The sequence below is a fragment of the Vanessa tameamea genome, chromosome 29 (genome assembly GCF_037043105.1).
Source record: "Vanessa tameamea isolate UH-Manoa-2023 chromosome 29, ilVanTame1 primary haplotype, whole genome shotgun sequence".
NCBI lineage: Eukaryota > Metazoa > Arthropoda > Insecta > Lepidoptera > Nymphalidae > Vanessa > Vanessa tameamea.
The window spans coordinates 740038-764018 of record NC_087337.1 but is presented as its reverse complement, the minus strand read 5'-3'; the positions used below and the strand labels follow the sequence as shown (position 1 = coordinate 764018).

General features: G+C 34.9%; 3 protein-coding genes across 4 annotated transcripts in view; 2 read left to right on the top strand and 1 right to left on the bottom strand.

Annotated features, from left to right (window-relative positions):
• Window positions 1-23981, bottom strand: part of LOC113400639 (grpE protein homolog, mitochondrial) — a 275541-nt gene that overhangs the window by 188006 nt on the left and 63554 nt on the right. The gene's annotated exons all lie outside the window — the stretch shown is intronic.
• The window catches only part of Sli (slit), a 153753-nt gene that overhangs the window by 108319 nt on the left and 21453 nt on the right, over window positions 1-23981 (top strand). For both annotated transcript variants that reach the window (XM_064219852.1, XM_064219851.1), the window contains 4 exons: window positions 18110-18253; window positions 18889-19050; window positions 21595-21665; window positions 22219-22363. In XM_064219852.1, the coding sequence (XP_064075922.1) occupies window positions 18110-18253; window positions 18889-19050; window positions 21595-21665; window positions 22219-22363 (522 nt within the window). The remainder of the gene's footprint in view (window positions 1-18109; window positions 18254-18888; window positions 19051-21594; window positions 21666-22218; window positions 22364-23981) is intronic.
• On the top strand, window positions 8030-9470 carry LOC113395358 (putative nuclease HARBI1). The gene is made up of 2 exons (XM_026632960.2): window positions 8030-8798; window positions 8882-9470. The coding sequence occupies exons 1-2, from the start codon at window positions 8321-8323 to the stop codon at window positions 9445-9447; spliced, it is 1044 nt and encodes a 347-aa protein (XP_026488745.2). The 5' UTR covers window positions 8030-8320; the 3' UTR covers window positions 9448-9470.

Genomic DNA, 23981 nt, shown 5'->3' with positions numbered 1-23981 from the left:
TTTTTTATTTAACATATAGTCTATTCCAATCGACGAAGAAACACAGATAAACAAACCTTAGATTTACGTATTCCATGCGATTTGCTAATAACTCAGCTGTATTGTGCACTACTAAGAGTTTATGATTAATATATCTCTATTTATAATACAACACTGTTTCACTTAACTACTTATAAAAACTTTCATTTTACTTTCAAAGTTCCGATAACAGTTCCGTTGATGTTAAGAACGCCATGTTTTCGCAAATCCATAGTGAATATCATAGATTATAAAGGACTCGATATCACGTTAATTTGATGGTGTTCATTTAAGTTTTGTCCTATTACGGTTGGAATAGACTACATATAAGCTTGTCAGCTATTTTTATTTTATAATTAAACTAGACTATTACAGTTTTTTTTTATATTTGCATTTCCATTACAGTTGCGTCAGTTTTGGCACACTCAAATCAAATCAAAATATACTTTATTCGAGTAGTCTTTTACAAGCACTTTTGAATCGTCATTTAACAAACTATTTAAAGTAAAGCTACCACCGGTTCGGAATGATAGATTCTACCGAGAAGAACCGGCAAGAAACTCAGTGGTTACTCTTTTTCAACATCTAAGAATACAGTCATGTTAGTTAAATACAATTATATATGTATGTCATGTCTCCTGCCTGGAAGTCAACGAGCATTAACTCCACGCTTTTTTATCATCAATATAATCTTGTATCGAATAATATGCCTTCTTTACCGATGTATTTTTTACAAATGACTTGAATCTATGAAACGGCAAAAATGCCTCCATAACCGATATCATTATAAAATTAAATTAAATTAAGCACAAAATTATCCTACAAATTGAAAATGTTACGTGATCATTTCCCATGACAATACACGTTTATGCTAATGCTACGCCCAGCATTGGCTCCAAGCGAAGTAACTCCTCAACGATCAACAGCGCAGACACGATTATTTTTTATTATTGACATTTCATCAGCAACTCCACGTTAAACTGTCAATTCCATAATGTTTTTTTTTTAAGAATAAAAGCAAAACCCCTTTTAAGACAATCACTAATTTTCCTAATTACCCCTCGAATTAAGCTTGTACTAAACACTAGCCCGAGTGATCAGGTTCTAACCTGGTTTCAAAATTATTGATTAATATTTGAGATGGAGTTGGCTAGCTTAAATATTAAAGGTGGCAACACCAAAGCGGTCTTTATAGTCTGTACATGAATTATAAAGGTATATCGATTTACAGACGTTGAGTATATGAAATTTTTATTCGAATTTGTTGCTTAATTATTATGATTGAATTGAAAAACTAAACGAGGCTACTAGGAATACCGGAAATAACAGAGAGTTATTACATTTCTCGTAATTATGTGTTTGTTATATGGTATTATCAATGCAGTATCAAAAGTTTAAGAGATTTCGAAATATTAATTTATTTTAGATCAGGAAATGAAAATTATTAATTTTTTATAATTATTGAAGTTGCAAATTAGACGTAAACGGAAAATATTAGACGTAAATTCGAAAATGGAACAATTAATAAATAGTTTAGTAAAACATGGCAATTATCCGTTCATGTACACCACACCGAAAAAAACTATCATATCTACGATATAATATTAATATTAAAAGTATTTCTCTAATAAAATACGTCAAAATCTACAAAAGATCGCGTAATAAAATAAACCGCGCGAAAAATGAAATCCGCCATCTTGTATTCAGTGTTAAATGAAGCCGTGAAAGATTCGAAATACGAACTTAGAAAAATACTAATAATTCCACCCCTGAAGTCGTTGTCCAAAAAGGTTTCTTATGTCTCAAGTGACATAAAAACAAACTGCCGGGCGTAATAGATGTTAAGAATGTTCCACGTTGTGATTTTTTTGAACTGACGACTTTTTATTCCATATTTATTATACTTATATTTCATTTTAGTCTGGATAAAAAATAATTCTAATTCACTTGGAGTAGGGTGGCTAGGTACCACCCCTGTTGTCACATACTCTCCCGCCAAACAGCAATACTTAGTGCTAACTACAGACACAAGATACATAACATCTCAGGTCCCCCGAGGTTGGTGGCGCATTGGTTACGTAAGGAATGCTTGATATTTCTTACAGCTCCAATGTCAATGGCCGGTGGTGACCACTTACCATCAGGTGGCCCATTAGCTCGGCCTAATTATATTATAAAAAATAAAAACATATTTATTTGAATATTAAACCGGTATTTTTTACAATAGTTTAACTATTATTAAGTTTTAAACGTAATTCAAATATTGTAATAATCATAAAAGTATACTTAAACGCACTTGAGTTATAAACGCTCGTTACATAAGACGATTTTTTTTCCGTCTTACTTTTTTAAGCAAGTGTCTGTTTTTCTTTATGGTAAATATATTTCCTCATTAATCCGACTTTATCCTCGTGTGGATGCGGCTTTATCCAACTAAATTGGCATTTTCAAATCCCTACGACACGGCTCCACAAAATGGCGGATTTCGCGCCAAAACAATAGCTTATTGACATTTCGTTTTATGACGTTTGCGTTGTTTATTTTTTATTGCAGTGGATTTTAAGTGCTTCTGCTAGTAGACGGTCATATTTATGCTGTTATAGCTAAAATTGTTTCTCTTTATTAATTTGAATTTATTAGAAACGAATAAGTTGAATAATAGCTTACTTTAATAAAAAACCGCTTAGCAAAAAAAGGATTTTTTTTTAAATTTAAAAACCTTTGATTAATTTATTATTGTTTAGATAGACTGTCAAAGCTGAGAAAGCGTCGAAAAAAACAAAGTGGTCAAAAATCGGTCGCTATACACGCACACTAGTTAAGTATTATGACGTTTGGCGAGTGTCAAAGGCGGCTGTCACACACCAAGACAATAAAGTATAATCTTGTTTGTGAATTATTCTGTAGTGCGTCCCTCTATCTTTATATATAAATACTCTAAGTTAAAAATATATAAATACGTCATAGTTTAGTTAGTATTCTATAATTTATTGTTGTATTTTTATACTCGTAATATATAATCTATGGGTACCGTATTATTTTTTAGCATTAGCAGCCTGTAAATTTCCCACTGCTGGGCTAAAGGCCTCCTCTCCCTTTAAGGAGAAGGTTTGGAGCATATTCCACCACGCTGCTCCAATGCGGGTTGGCGGAATACACATGTGACAGAATTTCGTTGAAATTAGACACATGCAGGTTTCCTCACGATGTTTTCCTTCACCGCCGAGCACGAGATGAATTATAAACACAAATTAAGCACATGAAAGTTCAGTGGTGCCTGCCTGGGTTTGAACCCGAAATCATCGGTTAAGATGCACGCGTTCTAACCACTGGGCCATCTCGGCTCTATCCGTATTATTTATAGCATCTATTTATGGTACTTGTTTTTCATTAAACTCTACTGGGTCGCACGCGAAACTTCGCGTTTATTCGACATATTTTTACAAATTTCGAAACCTATGACAGGTTTTGTTTTAATTTTATTTAAATCTAAACTGACGATGTCTGCTCGCGCGTTTCACATTTTTTTTTATACAGCCATAGCGCAGCTCTCTATCCGGCTAGTAACTTTCCGCTGTCTAAAATTATTTATTAAATTGCAAATCAAGAATCCTCTTTATTTTTCTGCACATCTACGACTGGAGCTCTTTAAAATGAGACCATACCCGATTCTTTACGTGCAGCTATCGTCCCATAATCACTGGAACAAAAATCGGCTCACGCTATTAATATATACGATATTTCCTACAAAAAGCTAACCAAAAATAAAAAATAATATTTACATTTTACAGAGCCGAGATGGCCCAGTGGTTAGAACGCGTGCATCTTAACCGATGATTTCGGGTTCAAACCCAGGCAGGCACCACTGATTTTTTCATTTGCTTATATTTGTGTTTATAATTCATCTCGTGCTCGGCGGTGAGGGAAAAAATCGTGAGGAAACCTGCATGTGTCTAATTTCAACGAAATTCTGCCACATGTGTATTCCACCAACCTGCATTGGAGCAGCGTGGTGGAATATGCTCCAAACCTTCTCCTTAAAGGGAGAGGAGGCCTTAGCCCAGCAGTGGGAAATTTACAGGCAGCTGCTGATGATGATGATGATTTACATTTTAACATAAAACTGTTTTTTTTTTTTCAAAAAACAACTTTAAATTGTCTTAGGCTTAAACATATCCGTCTTAACATACAAAGCGTTTAATTAAAAAAAATAAAACGAACGAACGTAACTTCCGTTTATATTAATTACAGACGTCTAAAATTACAATAACAATTCGGAATATTCATTGTTTAAATAATATGATATATTAGCTTACGTTAAACGAACCAATTTGTTTAAGAGAAATGCTATGAAATTTCATCTAATACTTTTACGCTGGCAACATTGTATTTTAAATATATTTAACGGCTTAATATAAATTGAGTGCACAACAAACTAAGTTTGTGCCAATCTATTTAAAAAAAAAAAACGAAACGTCGCGAGTCGTGAAACACCCGGTTAGAAGAAGTTTCTTTAGATATTCGTTTATTTATATAATCTTCAATACATATAATAAAATTAAAGTGTCTGTTTGTAATGATAAAATAACTGCTTTTTAGTAAATGCATATCTATGTATACACGGTACTTGTACCAAAATAAAACGTTTTACTATTTTTGTCTGTCTGTCTATTTGTTCCGGCTAATCTCTGGAACGGCTGGACCGATTTTGACGGAACTTTCACTGGCAGATAGGTGATGTAATAAGGCGTAACTTATGCCTTTATAATTATATGTAAAATAATAATAAAGTCAAATACTGTCCAGCACCGCGCGCCGCCGTAACGTCGGGTGCCTCCAACGACTTAATATCACAAAAGCTGCCTAATACAGAATTAATAAGTTAAAGTAAAATCTGCGAACTGAACAATATATTTTTTAAGTTCCAACGCGCACGACGTCGCGGGCACAGCTAGTATTATATAAAACCGTAATAAAAAGAGACAGAAAGAGAAGTCGCCTGGAGCGTAAATCTTCTTCTTCTTCCTTACGTGACGATACAAAAGATTCACAAGTGGCCGACGCAACGATTTTTGTCATAATATATACTTATATTATAAATGCGGTCAAGCTGCTGAACCGAATTTGATATAATTTTATTACGACGCTAGCTTGAACACCAAGAATACGGACTTTTTTCCTTACAACTTACGACCAACCCCTCAATAACAAGACGACCTCCATGGTCGAGTAGTGTGTACACCGGTTTTCATGGGTACGCCACTCCGAGGTCCCGGGTTCGATTCCCGGCCGAGTCGATGTAGAAAAACTTCATTAGTTTTCTATGTTGTCTTGGGTCTGGGTGTTTGTGGTACCGTCGTTACTTCTGATGTCCATAACACAAGTGCTTTAGCTACTTACATTGGGATCAGAGTAATGTATGTGATGTTGTCCAATATTTATTTATTTATTATTTATTAATATATACAGTATAGTAATGAAGCAAACAAAAGTGATTACAATTCCTCGGTAGCGAAACGATATATATTTTTTTAATACGTCAATCTATACAAATATTATAAAGAGGTAGGAATATTTGTTTGTTTGTCATGGGGTAACCTCCGAAAGTAATGATCCAGTTCTAAATTTTTTCAATGGTTGAAAGTTATATTGTTCCTGAGTGATATAGGGTATAAATTAAATTATTTCTTTATTAATAAATTAGTCCCGTGCAAAGCCGGGGCGAGTCGATAGTATTTGGTAATTAAATTGACAACTAACTTTAATATCCCGCGCGCGCCTTTTGTTTCATAGTCTGTGGTGTAATCGGATTATAAATCGTTTTAAAGCATACAGTACTTATGTACAAACTAAAAAAATATAAGTTAAACTTTTGGTTATATTTTTCGTCAATCAAAGTACAACCACAAAGATTCAAAAACATTTACTATAAAGGACATCACAGAGCATTCCACTCAAAGACGGAGCTCATTAAGTTCACCGACATCCGGAGTCAAGATGGCGTTCCATCCGGTCCCGCTCAGTTGACGTCTGACTGCCTTCCGGTGCGGACGTGCGGAACGTTATTTCAGTTAAATTGAGGTTTCCATTATGAATTAACTGGTATCATTTGCTTGAGGCGATATTCCTTTAGAAAATACTATTCTTAATATAATAATAGAAAAATTCGATATTTTTCGTATATATTTAATACTAGCTGTGCCCGCGACTTCGAGCGCGTTGTTTGAATTTAAGTTATTTGGATATTGTAGCGTGATTTTATTTTTATTCTATATATAATTCTACAATAAAAGTAGCCGAAGTTACCCCTTATTACATCCGCTATCTGCCAGTGAAAGTCCCGTCAAAATCAGTCCAGCCGTTCCAGTGTTTAGCCGGAACAAACAGACAGACAAAAATTGTAAAAATGTTATTTAGGTATATGTACCGTGTATACATACATATGCATTTAGTAAAACGCGGTTATTTTATTATTACAAACAGACACTTCAATTTTATTATATGTATAGATATTATTTATCATGGATTATTTGTATACTATTTTAAAATGAAAAAAAAGTCAGTGTGGGCCACGTCTTCCAAGAACACGACAAGCTCGAAGTCCAGCGAAGATCTGCTGATGTTCAGTAAAAATATAAAATAACGCCAAAATTTATAAATGTAAAATGTAAAAAAAGGCACGGGCAACTGTGAGCACGTGGATGTTGTGAATTAAATTTAAAAAAAAACCATGACTCATTAAAACGTTAGTTAATAAAAATTATAAATATATATATATATACAGTTAAAACCGTTTATGGCGACATCGTTTAGAACAACATTTATGACGACCTCCGTGGTCGAGTAGTGTGTACACCGGTTTTCATGGGTACGCCACTCCGAGGTCTCGGGTTCGATTCCCGGCCGAGTCGATGTAGAAAAAGTTCATTAGTTTTCTATGTTGTCTTGGGTCTGAGTGTTTGTGGTACCGTCGTTACTTCTGATTTTCCATAACACAAGTGCTTTAGCTACTTACATTGGGGTCAGAGTAATGTATGTGATGTTGTCCAATATTTATATTTATTATAACATATCGGTTATGTCGACCAAAATCAAAAAGCTGAATGCTATATAACTCTTATCAAAAATATTGCTTTGTACGACATTGCTAACTACGAAATACCGCATTAAACGACCACATTTGGCTAATGTTTTTGGAGAATTATATCTGTAGAACGACCAGCTGAGCCGTATTGTAAACAATTACTACTGAAGCAGACGAGTGCATTGATGTAGATAGGTCTATTGCGATTTGTGCACCGGCTACGGAAGATGATACTGTACGAGAAGTTCAAATAGAAAATGACGAACTGATGAACAATTTACAGTGGCAACTTTGAATGATGGTCTCAATGCTGTTAGTGTTTTACGCGAGATTGTTATTTTTAAATAAACAGTTTCACATGCAGGGAAATTATAACGATACGCTGATTAAACTCCAAAGTGAATTACAAAATGTGTATACAAGACAGAAGTGTTCCAAGCAAACTAAAATTACAGATTTTATGGATAAGGGAAAATGACATTGTTCTTTCTTAATACGTATACGTTTTGATTGAAATAATCGAAATAAAATTAATTTCATACATATATTTTGTCTATTAATACCTGTGACCTACACATTAAATAATACCACTTCATAAAAAAATAAGCATCACCTGTTGTTACGACTATCGGTTTTTACGACTAAATATGAGTAGTCCCTTCAATGTCGTTATAACAGATTTTGACTGTATATATATATATCCTAATAGGATCCTTTCCTTGAGAAGCTTTGGAGTTTAGACCTTATTACTCAACACTAATACAATTCTAGTTTTTGGATGCACATGTGGCACAATTTATTCTCACGGTGAATTGAACTCTGATAATATTTTAAAATATATATATCTACGACCCTACTTACTGTCTGTGTTCTATATCGAGATTCGAATTAATCATCGTCATAACTCCACCCACTGCTGGGCTAACGGCCGAATACTGAAACGTCACTTAAATATTTAAGTCCAACTCAACTATTTGAGACGCCGTTAAATTAAAATTTCGCATACTCAAACGTCATTTTTGAGCGTCACTCAAATTTGAGAGCGACTCAAAATAACTAGCCTTTAAACACCACTCAAAGTAAAAACCGTATACTGAAACGCCACTCAACGAATGACAAATGTCAAAAAGCCCACTCAAATTATTTGAGACGCCGTTAAATTTGAGAGTGGTCGCTAGCTATCTTAAATCGTTTATCAGTGTTTTATAAGTTTAAAAAATGTCACTATCTTCACTTTCTTCACTTTCGGACGACGAAACGACATCCCGTAGCAGCCGTAAGAATGAAGAAAAGTTAAATGGCTTCGAAAAATATGATGACAACCAATTTCTAAGTCGGTTCCGTGTTTCCAAAGATACGGTATTATACCTGGAGTCATTGTTTGGCAAGGAAATCGCGCCTTTGACGAAACGCAACCGAGCCTTAAAGCCAAGAGACCAAATTTTGATAGCTCTTCGATTTTACGCTACTGGCAGTTATCAAAAAGTTATAGGAGACATATTCCACGTCGAACAAGTAACTGTTCACCGTGTGGTACATAAAGTCACAGCTGCAATAGCAAAACTCAGTTGCAATTTCATTAAAATGCCGGATTCCCAAGAACGAATAGAAGTGGCAAACGACTTTTACTCCATTGCAGGATTTCCGAGGATATTGGGAGCTATTGATTGTACACACATTAAAATCAATTCACCAGGTACCTACTTACATTAGTACAAGAAGTAGTAATATGTGTCGCTTAAATGGGAACACAATTAAATTTTTTAATTTTGTTTACAGGGGGATATCAAGCTGAAACTTTTCGCAACAGAAAAGGGTTTTTTTCGTTAAATGTGCAAATTGTATGTGATGCGAAATTATGCATCCGAAATGTGGTAGCAAGATGGCCGGGCTCTGTACATGATAGTACAATTTATAATGACTCTCCTTTATGTGCACAATTTGAGCGTGGTGATTATGCAAATTTTGTGCTTTTAGGAGACAGTGGTTACCCATGTCGACATTATTTGCTTACCCCTCTATTAAATCCAAATACAATAGCTGAAGAAGCATATAATAGAGCTCAGGTAGCATCAAGGAACCCTATTGAAAGGCTTTTTGGTGTTCTCAAATGTAGATTTCCAAGTTTACATAACGGCCTAGGAGTAAATGTAAAAAATATTCCACCAATTATTGTGGCATGTGCAGTGCTTCATAATATTGCACTGTCTAGGCAAGGTAACATAATAGTTGAAGAGGATACTTTAAACAGTGTTGAGGAAATACAAACTGATGAAACAATCCATGAAGGCAATCAGAATTTTGTTGTTCGATCATCAATAATTAATACACATTTTACTTATTAATCACTATTTTATTTTCAATTTAGTATAAGTTTAATCTAATAATTTAACAATAAAAATCAGTCTCATATTTTCAAAAAAATAAGTTATTAATATTCCTTATCAAATCAGTAAATATGTTTATAAAAATATAGATAAATGTACAAAAAAACTATGGTCGACCCTGTAATCTTTTCTTCCTCAATTGAAGTATTTCCATTTCTATTTTATATTTGTTATTCTCCCTTTTTTCCCTGTTTATTAAATATTTTTTTTCTAGTCTGGCAGTTTGTAATTTAGTTTTAAAATATTGTTCTTTAATGGATCCACGGGCAATGCATTTCTTTTTTATTATTTTTTGTTCTGCTTTTTCTGGAATTATAAATACATGCTATGTTATATTGATAATTTTAAAATTATTAACATCCATAAGCTATTTAAGGTTTATATTTGTGAAATAAAAATAAAATAACCACAGTATTTGTTTCAATATTTACCATTGTTAACCTTCTCTTTATCTTGTGCTTGGCTTTTTATTAAAGTCTTTTGCTGTGTTACATTGCTATCTAAGAAACAGATTTATACATATATTAGGATTTCATCTTAAATACATCCATTAACATTAATAAAAATAATAATCAATTACCATTTACTTGTGAAGTTGATGGAACAGCACCCATAACATTACTATCATATACTCTTTCATCTAAAACAATAGTTTTTGTCATTCAATTATATTTTAAATAACATGTTTTTAAGTTTTATTTTGAAACTGTTTTTTTTTTTTTAATAATATAAAAGGTCATACCATCGCATATGGTTTCTGTATGAATATCCAGTTCAACGTTCATTTCTGTATCCCCTGTGTAAAGTTATAATAACAATTATTTTTTGTTTTATATTTACAGTAGTTTGAAAATATTTTATTTGATGACTGACCAAAATAAAGCGCAGCATCATCATAGGGGTTTGGCAATGGTTGTACTTGGGGAGCAACCATTGCTAGAAGTTGAGCATCCATATTAGTTAAATTACTACTTTTATATGGCCCACCACCGGTGCATATTAATTCTCTCTATAAAATGAATTAATGTTAAAAGTTAAATCTGATGAAGTGCTCCATGGCTATTTTGTCAACCTTACCTTATCATCTAATGCTTTTTTTTTTATTATCATAATCTTTTCTTTTTCGTAAAAGTTTTTTCTCTGAAATACAAGTGTTATAATTAGATAAATGTATTGTAATTATAACAAAATCTAATAATATAAACTTAAACAAATAAACATTACGTTTTCATCTGCCAATTTCTTTTTTGACCGCTGCTTAATATTTTCATATAAGTGGCGCAGCTGCTGCCACGTCCTGGTACCACTAGTGGCAACAGCATTATATTGTTTTGTTAAGTAGTCCCAAGTTTCACGCTTTTTTACAATAATGCGAGCATTCGTCTCCTTATTTTCAATTACATCTTGATTTCTTAAAAGTAATGATTCAGTGTAAAATAATAAAAAACAATGCAAAAATATCATAATTGATTCTTTATTTATTACTTACTTGTGTATTAAACTTAGTAATATTTCTTTTTCTTGTTCAGTGTAATTGCACCCACGCTTATTTTTATTTTCCATATTTGTTATATACGATAAAAAAGTACGAACGCGCGAAATAATTTTCTTATGTTTTTGAATAAGTTGCATTTTTTTTATTTCATTGTACGTAATTGTTTTTATAACGATAGTTTTTGATTTTTCGATTTTACTCATTTTATTATTTGCTAGATGTATAAAATAAAAATAAAAACAATTAACATTTTATCTGAATCATAATATTTACTTCTAATAATTTAATTTGTACAATAGTATAGTAAGATTATATCATTACGACGACAATATTCTGCGTAAACCGAACTTAAAATAAAATGATCATCGAAAACCGACTGCTTTATTTATAATTTTCCATAAACAAACATTTGAGAGCCACTCAGCTAATCACGCCCTCAAATTGTATGAGTGACGTTTGAGAATACCATTTAAATTTAGGTGCTACTTAAAGTTAAGTTGCGCTCAACTGAGTGTTTGATTTGAGAGACGTTTCAGTATTCGGCCGTAAGAGTCCTAAGGCCTCTTCACATTGTATATACTTCTCCAATCACAATCACAAATCTGAAATAATCACTGATTAAATAATAAATGGACATACAACAAATATAATATACAAATATGTTTTATTTAAAACAATTAAGTAAATATATTTTTTAAAACCAACCCTTGCCAATGAGTAATTAATAACGTCGCTTCACTACTCCGTCCGCCATTTCGCGGCGTTCCACAAAATGGCGCCCCGAGTCAGCCATTAGTCTTAATTAATTTTATTAATTACTGCAAGGTGTCTCCGTAATCGAATGACGTCTTGAGAAATTATATTATGTTATGTATGCTGATAACATTTTATAACATATCATATAGTTTTATTATTGAAATAGCCGAGATGGCCCGGTTGTTAGAACGCGTGCATCTTAACCGATGATTTTAGGTTCAAACCCAGGCGAGCACCACTGAATTTTCATGTGCTGTATTTGTGTTTATAATTCATCTCGTGCTCGGCGGTGAAGGGAAACATGAATGAGGCAACCTGAATGAGTTTAATTTCAACGAAATTCTGCCACATGTGTATTGCATCAACCCGCAGCGTGGTGGAATATGCTCTGAATATGGAGCGTTCTCCTCAAAGGGAGAGGAGGCCTTAGCCCAGCAGTGGGAAATTTACAGGCTGTTAATGTAATGTATAAAAAATGTATTATTGAAATCTATTTCGTTTTTAATTATGAGTATAAACTTTAATTCCACAAATTAATGACGACGTCCGTTCTTACGATTTAATTGGCAATGAATCGATCGACTCTAGCCGGTTCAAACAAAAAATAATGCTTGTAAGCAGACATTTTGGTAAATTAAAATCTCGCTGAGTTGCTTTTCGAAGCCGATGGTTGATACATCTATTTGGAAAAACGTTTTTAATTTTGAAGTTATATTATTATTTTATTTTTGTACAATATTTGAAAAATTATCAATTAAAAAGCTAAACATTTACTGTATTTTAAAATTTACATATCAAACTAAACAATGCAAATTTGAGCTCTATATTGAAATGTCTTTGCTTCATTCTTACGTGTTGCAATGTTGCAGAGCTAGGCAAAGGAAAATGATATTATGCCATCAAACTCTTCTGATATACATATAAATTCATGCCCAGAATTTATATTTCAAGTGAGATTCTACTAAGAAAGATCATATGAACACGACGTCTGTAAGAAATTTGCTATTATATATATAATACTAAACGAACTGCCTAATCCTTTTTTTTTATATTGGTAGATGACTGGCAAAGGGGCCATCTGATGGTAAGTGGTCACTGGTGACACGACACTGGTGATGTAAATATAAACCAATATTTGACGATTGGGTAATACTTACCCAGATGAGCTTGGACAAAGCCCTACCACCAAATAGGAAATGAGCCTTCGCTCAACGCGGCGCCAATCGCCAAATTAAGATACGCGTATTATACTCATAAACCGCGGATTTAAGTTACAACAATGGTCAAGTATCTATAAGTATACTAGCGACTCGCCCCGGCTTCGCACAGGGCAAAGCTGATACCAAATATACTACAGAATGTCTTTATTATTATTTAAGAAGCTGTGAACGTTGTATTCATGGCTTCTTTGTCCTTAGACAATACAAACCGCTATATCCCTGCGTTTTAAATCTGTAATATCTTCAAAAATATTCATTTAAATTACATGCTTTAAAGGGTCATATTGATGTATATAAAATGCACAATGTATTTGAGGTTCTTAATTGGACAAGGATTAATGCTGTTCTGCTTAAAATCGCTTCGTAAATAAGCCATTATTTCTCGTAAAAATTGAAGAACAAAAAATTGTCATGGGATAGTCATATACCATCGCGGACTTTTTTGTAGACGTTTTTAAGGTGTACAATACTGTAGTACATCATTCTGATATATCTGGGTCAATCCAGCGTTTTCAATCCATTAAGTTATCAAGTATCTAAGAAAATAAACCGCATCAAAATCCGTTGCGTATTTTTAAAGATCTAAGCATACACAGAGACAGACAGACAGCGACCAGCGACTTTGTTTTATATTTGTAGTAATTATAAGTTCTTAATAAACATCGGATCTAAATCATACTACTTAACAACATTTTTGTCCGTCTGTGATAATTTAACACGTCTTTAACTAAAACGATCATAAGGACTTCGCGCCTTTTTATTACAATTAAAACAACTCGTTCAAATAATAACTAAATTCTGAACACTCAAATCAAATTGCCTTTTTTCAAAGCGATAGATCGCCTTTGTTTTCCCGCCAACTTGAAAGGTGCATTAGCCGCCATTGTGCGCAGCCATCTTGTTTTGAAGTGGAATGCAAATGGCGGCTTAACTGACGCTGGGAAAATAACGTTCACAGTCACTGTGTTTATACTATTGGAGTTTTAAAAGGAATTTCAAATCTTTAAATGTATTCTTACAAGCTATTTTATCCTGGATTTTAATCTGTTTTATTGACAGTTTAAATTTATGTTATAATGACAGACGGAACTTTACCCACGCGAAATTAGTAAAACTACCAATAGGTAGTACAGAAATCGTCACTTCCTATTTTAGGCCCTCGAGGTATAGATTAAAAAGTAGTCTATATCCTATTCCGGGACTCTAACTATTTCGATACCAAATTTCATCTAAACCGGTTCAGCGGTTCAAGCGGACTATGTAACAGACAGAGTTACTTTTGTATTTATAATATTAGTATAGAATTTTAGATTTAATAATTGACTAATATATTTTTTTATAAAGACAAAATGAATCAATGAATATTATTACTCGTTAAAAGAATAGGTACTATTTGAATGAAGACGGAGGATTTAGGGTCGGGTTCCGACAAGGGACTGATTGAACAACAATTATGAATTCTAACAACATTCTAAATCTGGTTATTTAGTGGGACTATGCGAGTTTCTTGCCGTTTCTTCTAGTTACTGCTTTTATTGACGATTCAAAGATGCTTTATTGGATAGTTTACTTGGATAAAATACATTTATAGTAAACAACTTGTATTGACGTGATATCATTGGTCGAGATCCTGAATATTATTAAATATATGAAAGTAGGTCTGTTTGTTACGCTTGAACGTATTAATTGCTCAACCATTATCATCATTATCATGACATCTTGCATACACCATTTCAGTGGCTTAGAGAAGAACATCGGGTATCTATTATCTGTCCCCTCTTTACAATAAGGCTAAGCCGCTGCTAGAAACTAGTGTTTACTTGGTGGTAGGGCTTTATGTCTGGGTGGTTACCACCCACTCATCAGATATCAACCGTCAAACAGCAATATTTAGTGATATTGAGTTCCGGAGCCAGTGTATCTACTGGCACTGGTTACATGACAGCTTACTTCCCAAGTTCGCTGGCGCATAGACGATACAAGGAGAGGTTGATATTTCCTACAGCATCTATGTCGATGGGTTGTGGTGACCACTTAACATCAGGTAAAGTCTTAACTATATGGTAAAAAAAAAAAAAAATCATAATCTGTGGTACTCATTATGAATTTTTGAACTAAGAACGTTATCAATGTAGGAACAAAATAAAACAAATTCAGAAGTAAAACTAAAGTGGATAAGTAGTTCAGTGGAATAGTGTCGTATATTAAATAAAGATATATTAATCAAGAACTGTTAGTACTGAATAACATAACGGACTTATTAAGAAACCGCATGCAATATGTCAATCTATGTTTTCTTCAACATATGTCCTGCCTTTGCGTTATTTATTTATATTTTTTTCTTCAAAGCAATATATCCGTAAAAAGCTCATTCTTAATAATTTTGATATATTCAAGATATCAAGCGATCTTTTTATTGACACCTTTCGCCTTACCCCACTGTGAATAGGACCCTTCCGTAATGAGGCTCGTCTTAACCTATTTCTCCCTGAGGGATCATTGCGTAGCCTTAGGGCTTCGGAGCTACTATCTAGTGTCTGTTTGTGTACCTAAGATAGAAGTACCCTTAGGTACTTACTTGAGACGTTCTTCGCCAAAGCTTTGTAAAAAGTTAATCATGTTTTTCCATTTAATAAACAAGAAATTTATTTGTGCTGAGCGTACCATTACTGAAGATAATATTACAACAATATTATATATTATTAAGACATTTTCAAGAATTAATTATTAACCCTTATTCATATTACTATGTTAGTTACCTTGAACATTTAATATAGATTAAAGTTGCCCTTTATAATAAACCATTCGAATGAACGCTTTAGAAGATATAGTCGATTCCGAATTTGGAATTACTTGCAACCAAAAAATTGTTTCCTGCGAACAGGGGCGGCTGATCTGTTTCATAATAAAATGACGACTGAAACCAAATATTTATATTAAATACGGACATAACCCTCTAAACTATGGCGTCGGATCAATTGAAATAAATATATCTGCACTATAATCCCGCCCGGGAGTCATGGGCCACGGTGTGCCACCCAATTCGAGAATACGATAAATTATTCAGCCGATACAGATAGCTTGCAATTTTGACTACCCTTTTACGATAGGCACAATATGGATGTTCTGTTTGCTGATCGTAGCGAAACTGCCTCATCGGTCAGTTCTAACAAAAGAAAAAAGTCTTTCATTTGTCATTGAGCGGTTATAAAATCAATTTGTAATTAAAGTAAAATAAATGTGGTGTTAAATATATGTATTTTGAAATGAGTTTCGTTGATAGTCACAGCCTGTATAGTCACTGCTGGGCTAAGGCCTCCTCTCCGCGCCACGGTGCTCCAATGCGTGTCGGTGGATAAACATGTGGAAGAATTTCAATGAAATTAGACACATGCAACCTCCTTATGATATTTTCCATCACCGAGCATGGCATGTATTATAAGCACATGAAAATTCAGCGATGCTCGCTTGGGTTTAAACCCACAATCATCGATTCGCGTTCTAATCACAGTTTCATCTCAGCTCATTATAAAATCAATATATTTTCCTTATTATTGTAATATACGCCGGTAGCCGTCACGGTACACGAGTCGGTCTCTCCTTCAAATTGCTCTAATATCAAGAAATGCTCAATTTTTCCGGCCGCGCTCGCTATTTGAGAAGAATACGAAACGTACTTGTGTTTGCGCACAAACTTGTGCACTATGTTCCACACAGCATATATCTCGGCTTGAGAATTGCAGACGTGGCTGAAATCATCAAAAGTATTCTTCGTATCACCAAACGCCTTCCATTAACTTTGATCTTTGAAGTTTTAAAAACAACAAAATTATTTTTCAATGTCCGTCCTTTAATAAGCCTTAATTATTACGCAACCGTGCATAAGTTATTAGAAGAACATATTATTAAGTATTAGTATGACGTATCCATTTCAGATCGACATCGAAACGGCTCATTAAACTTTAACGCGGTACACGATAGCGTGCCAAGTTGCCGCTACATAGTTCAATGTTGATCTTTGTTACAAATTACAGTCAGATATACAACTTACAAGTTATATGACGTTTATTAAACTTACATATAACATTGCCGATTCATAAATTCAGATCATTTGTAGGAAATACATTAATAAACAAGGCATATTATTCAATACAGGATTATATAGATGATAGAAAGGCGTGGAGTTAATGCTTGTTGATTTCCAGGCAGGTTTTATTATATACATATGTATTCAACTAACATGACTTTGTATTTTTAAATGTTGAAAAAGATTAACTGCTGAGTTACTTGTCATTTCTTCTCGGAAGAATCTGCGTTCCAAACATGTGGTAGCTTCGCTTAATATAGTTTGTTAAATGACGATTCAAAAGTGCTTGTATCTTTTGATTTTAGAACAATAGTGTTTTTAAACCGGACTACGAACGTTTTAAAGCACTAACAATTTTATGTGTGACTGAATAGCCACGTTTAATGACTGGCAGGTGTCTGGACGCTGTCATATGAACTCGTGAAATCGTTTGAGTACTTAAGACGTGAGAGTGTCAACAAACTCCATTTACAAACAACAACAAAACAACAACTGCAGCCTGTTAATTTCCCACTGCTGGACTAAGGTCTCCTCTCCCTTTGAGGAGAAGGTTTGGAGCATATTCCACCACGCTGCTCCAATGCGAGTTGGTGGAATACACATGTGGCAGAATTTCGTTGAAATTAGACACATGCAGGTTTCCTCACGATGTTTTCCTTCACCGCCGAGCACGAGATGAATTATAAACACAAATTAAGCACATGATAATCAGTAGTGCTTGCGTGGGTTTGAACCCGAAATCATCGGTTAAGATGCACGTGTTCTAACCACTGAGCCATCTCCTAGTAAATAATAATGTGTCTAATTCCTAAAACGAAATTCTGACACTTGTGTATTCCGCCAAGCCGCATTAGAGCAGCGTGGTTGAATATGCTCCAAAACCTTCTCCTCAAAGGGAGAGGAGGCCTTAGCCCAGCAGTGGGAAATTTATAGGCTGCTAATGTAATGTAAATTCCAAGCCGTAACCAAAACGAATTAATTTTCTAATTGCTGCCGTATTATTAAAATAGCTTCTAAAAATATAAAACTGTCCGTATGTTTATTGATGGTGTAATTTTACAGGGATCTTAGTCGTAACGAGTTGACAGCGATCAGTAAGCGCACGTTCCGAGGACTGACCGCTTTGAAGAGTCTCCACCTGGACGGCAATCAGCTGAAATGCATAGACGAAAAGGCATTGGAACACTTGAAGAGCTTGGAAGTGCTGTGAGTATTCCATAATAACTCTTAGTAACTCAGATAATGGCGTATTTTTGTTAAGAACTTTTTTGGTCCTTGGAAGATAGGATAGATTTACTACCAACTAGTTTAACGACTATTGGAAGATTACTCGGCAATCAAAATAATCGGATATTAATATATGTAAAATTAATGTCTGGATGTTCATCATCTATGGGTTCCTAAACGATTCATCCGATTGTGATGAAACTTTGATGAGTAGTTCTGTATATATCCAAGAAGGTTTCTAGTGTGAAAAAAAGACTTTTTTTTCGTATGTTTGTCCTGTAATATCATGACTCTATGAGTACCCTAAAAGAGCCGTGATTTCCTAGTTGATACAGGACGTGAATTTTAACCGATGATTCTGAGTTCAAAGCCGGAGCAAGCACCAGTGAATTGATGTGCTTAATTTATATTCATAATTCGTCTCGTGCTCGCGAAGGAAAACATCGTGAGAAAACCTGCCCGGTGGATGAGAATCTGCCGCGCATAACAGCAGCGTTGAGTAATTCCCACAATCTCCTCTTTGAAAGGAAGAGGAGGACTTAGTCCAACAGGACATTTACACGCTACTTTTAGTTTTGAAGATGACCAATTATATAACGAAAACTTCATTTCAGGACCCTGAACAACAATAACCTAACCTACCTATCATTGGAAGCTGCGTCAGTCGCTCGGCTACACACGTTGCGACTCACAGACAATCCCATCGTGTGCGACTGTCGTGTCGCTCGTCTGTCTGCGTCGGTACGCGCAGCTGGTATACTTGGGGTTGGAGCCAGGTAAGGGCGATGATATGATAAGTTAAACTTACTGTCTGTTACACTCCAGACTTTTGACGATTGACAGCTAAGCTTGGCTAAGTGTAAGATTCCAGTATATCATAGTTGCTATAAAAGGGATGACTGAAAGACAATTGCATGTGGCGGAGATGAGAATGCTGAGAGGAATGTGTGGTGTCACGCGAATGGATAGAGTAAGGAATGAGTACATAAGAGGAAGTTTGAAAGTGGCACCGGTAACCGAGAAGCTATCCGGAAACCGGCTGTCTTGGTATGGGCATGTTATGCGGAGGAATGAGGACCATGTTGTGAGAAAGGTTTTGAGAATGGATGTGGATGGATATAGAGGTAGGGGACGACCCAAGAAACGATGGATGGATTGTGTGAAAGACGATATGGTTAGAAAGAATGTTACTCGTGAGATGACGTCTGACAGAGAAGTATGGAAGAAGAAGACATGCTGCGCCGACCCCGAGTAAAATTGGGATAGTTGCTATAGTACGAGTATGTCTATCTACGTACGGAGTGTTCTTATCGTCTGACGTCTCATCGAAGCTTATCATCAAATATATATTTAATTTATATTAAGACCATAAGTATACACAATTTAAAAAAAACAAATTGTATAACGTGGAACACTCAGATTAAACGAAGTTGCTTTTATTTTATACATAGATTTTCGAAACACCATCGACATTTTCAAAAATTATTAAGCAAAAATACGAACACGAAATAAGGCTTTGTTCGAACACGAAATAAGGCTTTGTTTAGTTTGCCCTTATTAAAGTCAAATTATGCACGAAATTCTTTTATATATAGAATCTGTAATGAATATAACACAAAATTTTCCAGTATTGATTTATTTACAGAATCAGTTGCTAACTTCAGGAAATTTGTGCTAGAACCATAAAGCCTAGATCTTTTATTTGTTTTTTTTTCAAATTTGCCCTTTTTTCATAGGTTTGTTTTTTCTTATTATTATTATATTAGATATTATAATTAATTTTGTTCTGCTCTTATTATGTTTTTAGTTATAAGTGGAAACTTTACTGGTATATGTGCTAATTTTTATGCTTTAGCTTTAAGAATGACTTGTACTGTTTGTTTCCCTAATAAAGTAAAAATAAAAAATAAAAATAAAAATAAAAAATTAGGACACAAATTCTTGTACGTTTACATTATACAGTTTTAAATAACAAAACACTATACTCCAACATTAATATATCTTTAAAATAAAACAACAACAAGAAAGAACAAAAATAACAATAAATTACTCCAAATTAAAAAGAAACAAAAACAAAAAAATAATTTGACACTTATTGAGCAAAGAGTAGATTTTTTTTTTAAACTATTTCAACTATGGCTGTATATATCAATGTCATTGGCAGCGATATCATTGTAATTACTCATATATCGGATCATAGGCGAAAACTTCCCTACATTTATACGAAAACTAAATGAATGCGAAATTTTGAATCAGGTGACGCAGATATCTATTAAACCATGGATTAATTTTTGCAGAAACATTTAGTCATGATTGGAGCTACGCTTCTAGCTTTCTTCGTTATATAATATGTATTTAATAACAGACTCGGTGGCAGGGCTGTGTGCAAGCCCGTCTGGGTAGGTACCACCCACTGATCAGATCTTCTACCGCCAAACACCAGTACTCAGTATTGTCGTGTTCCGGTTTGAAGGGCGACTGAGACAGTGTAACTACAGGCACAAGAGACGTAACCTCTTTGTTTCCAAATTGGTGGCGCATCGGTGATGTAAGGAATTTAATATTTCTTACAACGCCATTCTCTAAGGGCGGTGGTGACCACTTACCATCAGGTGAGAAAAAGAGACGAAAGATCGCCTAAAGGTCTTCTACGACGCTTGCTCCTTGCGTGACGATTTCTGCCAGCTCACTCTACTGTAAGCCGCGTCAAAGAACTTCGTTCCAAAAAATGTATAATGGCGGAAATGTTTTGGTCGCAGTTCAAATCTTTGTCGAATCTTCGTCTCTGTCACCAGCAAAGACACGTCTCTTCTGTACTTACTATATTATAAAAGCGAAAGACTATCTGTTACGTTTTCAATACTTAACCACTGTATCGCTTTTGATATAATTTGGTACGACTTTATCATCATTTGATAATGGTGATAAAGGGGGTAGAAAAGTTCTTGAAGCATTTTGGTCAGGAACTGAATTTCAGACGAGCAAACCCGCGGTTTCAGTGATACATAACACATGTGTTACGAGACTAGCCCTAGCCTCCATACGGAGCTACGTCATAGGATATTATAAATATATACAATTATTATTGTAATTAATTGATCAATAATTTGTACACCTTTAGTTAATATTATTTTATGGGATAACATTTAATACGGGCATGTAACACTGTTTCTTATTTTAAAAATGATTGAGCTGTTATAAGGAAAACGATTGGATGATTGTAAAGAGATATAGAGAGATTGGAGCATCATTGTAAAAAACATAATTTTATTTTGCCATCCCGAACTACTGAAATTACACATGTTTAACTATGATTCCAGATGTCAGGCACCAGCAACCCTCAGGGGCGCATTACTCACGGAATTGGAAGCGCACGAACTTACTTGTAACGGTATTCATATTTCGTATTAACTTATATTTTTAGCTTAGAAACGATAGATCTGGTCACTCATAACATCCCCCACCCTCCAAATAAAACTATCGGCGTGCCTTAACAAATATCATCTAGTTTGTAAATTTTTGGGTGTGTTCTTTCACTGGTCACCTCACTCACACTAAGACATCTAATAAGCACGAGTGTCACTCATACGAATGTACACCGATTTAGTGTGGAGAGGGGCGCCTCTGTGATTGAATAAATCTAGTCTATACTAATATTATAAATGCGAAACCTTTTGGATATAGTTTGAGTTGCGCAGAAAGACAAAGGTTACTTAAGGGGGTAAAACGGGGGGTTAAACCTGTGAAATTTATAAAACTGGACCTTTAGCACACAAATCGTTAACCCTTGCCTTAATGCCATTTATTTAAGTGCAAGATTTTCTATTAATCGTAATCTACTTGATATTAACGTTTTAGACAAGGTATATTCTACTGTCAACCTTAGTTTTATTCTGGTTTGAAAGGTGAGTGAGCCAGTACTACAGTCTTTTTTTCTTCCCCAGGTCCGACCACATCAATAATAGCAGAATGTTCCGCGGAACCGCGCTGCCCTCCACCTTGCCGCTGCTCCCCCGACGGCACCGTCGACTGCCGGGAGAAACTGCTCACAGAACTGCCGTCTACCATACCTCATAGGGCTACCGAAATGTGAGCACCACATCTTCCACTTTGAGATTAAAGTATCTAAGTAGACCTCCTCCCCGCTCAAGGAGATGATTTAGAGCCTACTCCACCTCACTCTTCCAATGCACCACTTCAGGTTGATGGTGTACCTAGCGTTTCCTCATGATGTCTTCCTTTACCGTCGAACACGATATAAATTATTACACAAATCACATGAAGCTCAGTGGCTTGTCTGGGTTTGAACCTTCAATAATCAATTAAGAATGGCAAGTTCGAACCGCTGGGCCATCTCGGCTTGTTTATCTCTGTCAATAGGTAATGGTGATCACGATTGTAATCCTAGGAAGTCTAGTCAACTATGCAGGACGTAACATACCAATTTTATCCGTAAACACAAACGCTTCCACAATTTCCTCTCGTAAACAGATCGAACAATAATATCGACCGGGAAGTGTATTACTTGATGGTAGGGCTGTTCGCAAGCTCGTCTGGGTTGGTACCACCCACTCATCAGATATTATTACGCCGAAAAGCAATACGGTTTGAATGAGATGAAGCCAATGGCTAAAAGCCTAACTACAGGCACAAGGGACATAACATCTTACTTCCCAAGGTTGGTATCGCATAGGTGATGTTTAAATTACATTAACAGCCTGTAAATTTCCCACTGCTGGGCTAAGGCCTCCTCTCCATTTGAGGAGAAGGTTTGGAGCACATTCCACCACGCTGCTCCAATGCGGGTTGGTGGAATACACATGTGGCAGAATTTCGTTGAAATTAGACACATGCAGGTTTCCTCACGATGTTTTCCTTAACTGAGCACGAGATGAATTATAAACACATATTAAGCACATGAAAATTCAGTGGTGTCTGCCTGGGCTTGAACCCGAAACCACCGGTCCATCTCGGCTCATGATGATGATTGAAAGGATTATTATTTCTTACAGCGCCAATATCTATGAGTGTGTGTAACTAAATAACACTTGTGGCTCATTCACACGTCTATTATATATGTAAAAAATTATGCATCGCACTCAATTCAATACTTTTTAATCTTAAAATTAAATCTACTATTGAATTTATGTTTCAATATTGTAATGTTTTAATAACAATAAAAGCCTATATTGTTACAGTTCATAGCCGTTCAGGGAAGTAGGAAGAGTCACCTCAGTATGAGGTCGTTAAATGTCGCTTTTATGTGTTGTTTGAACACACACACAAACGCAAGTTCGCACACAATGGAGAAAGTATCGTTTATAATGTGTTACTCGATGGTGCAGTAACAAGATATAAGGACACAGATCCCCAGGTTCTGGATTCAAAATTAAGGTCAACGAAAAGTTACTAAAAAAAATCTCAGTCCCTAGTCTGGAAGTTGGTAGTGTGTATTCGGAAAGCACGTAAAACCGTTGGTCCTCCGTCAGATTTGCCGTCGAATCCAATTATGAAACACACACACTTGTGCACTATGTGTCCTGCGTAGTTGACTCTTATCCCTTGAGATTGGCCGCGACACATTTTCAGCTTTGACATCTATCTAATCATATAAATAATCAAAAAGAATTATTAATTAAAAAGTGCTGTCACTTTAGACAGCACTTTTGACGTTTCAGCCTTTTATTTTATAATCTGTGTGATTAAC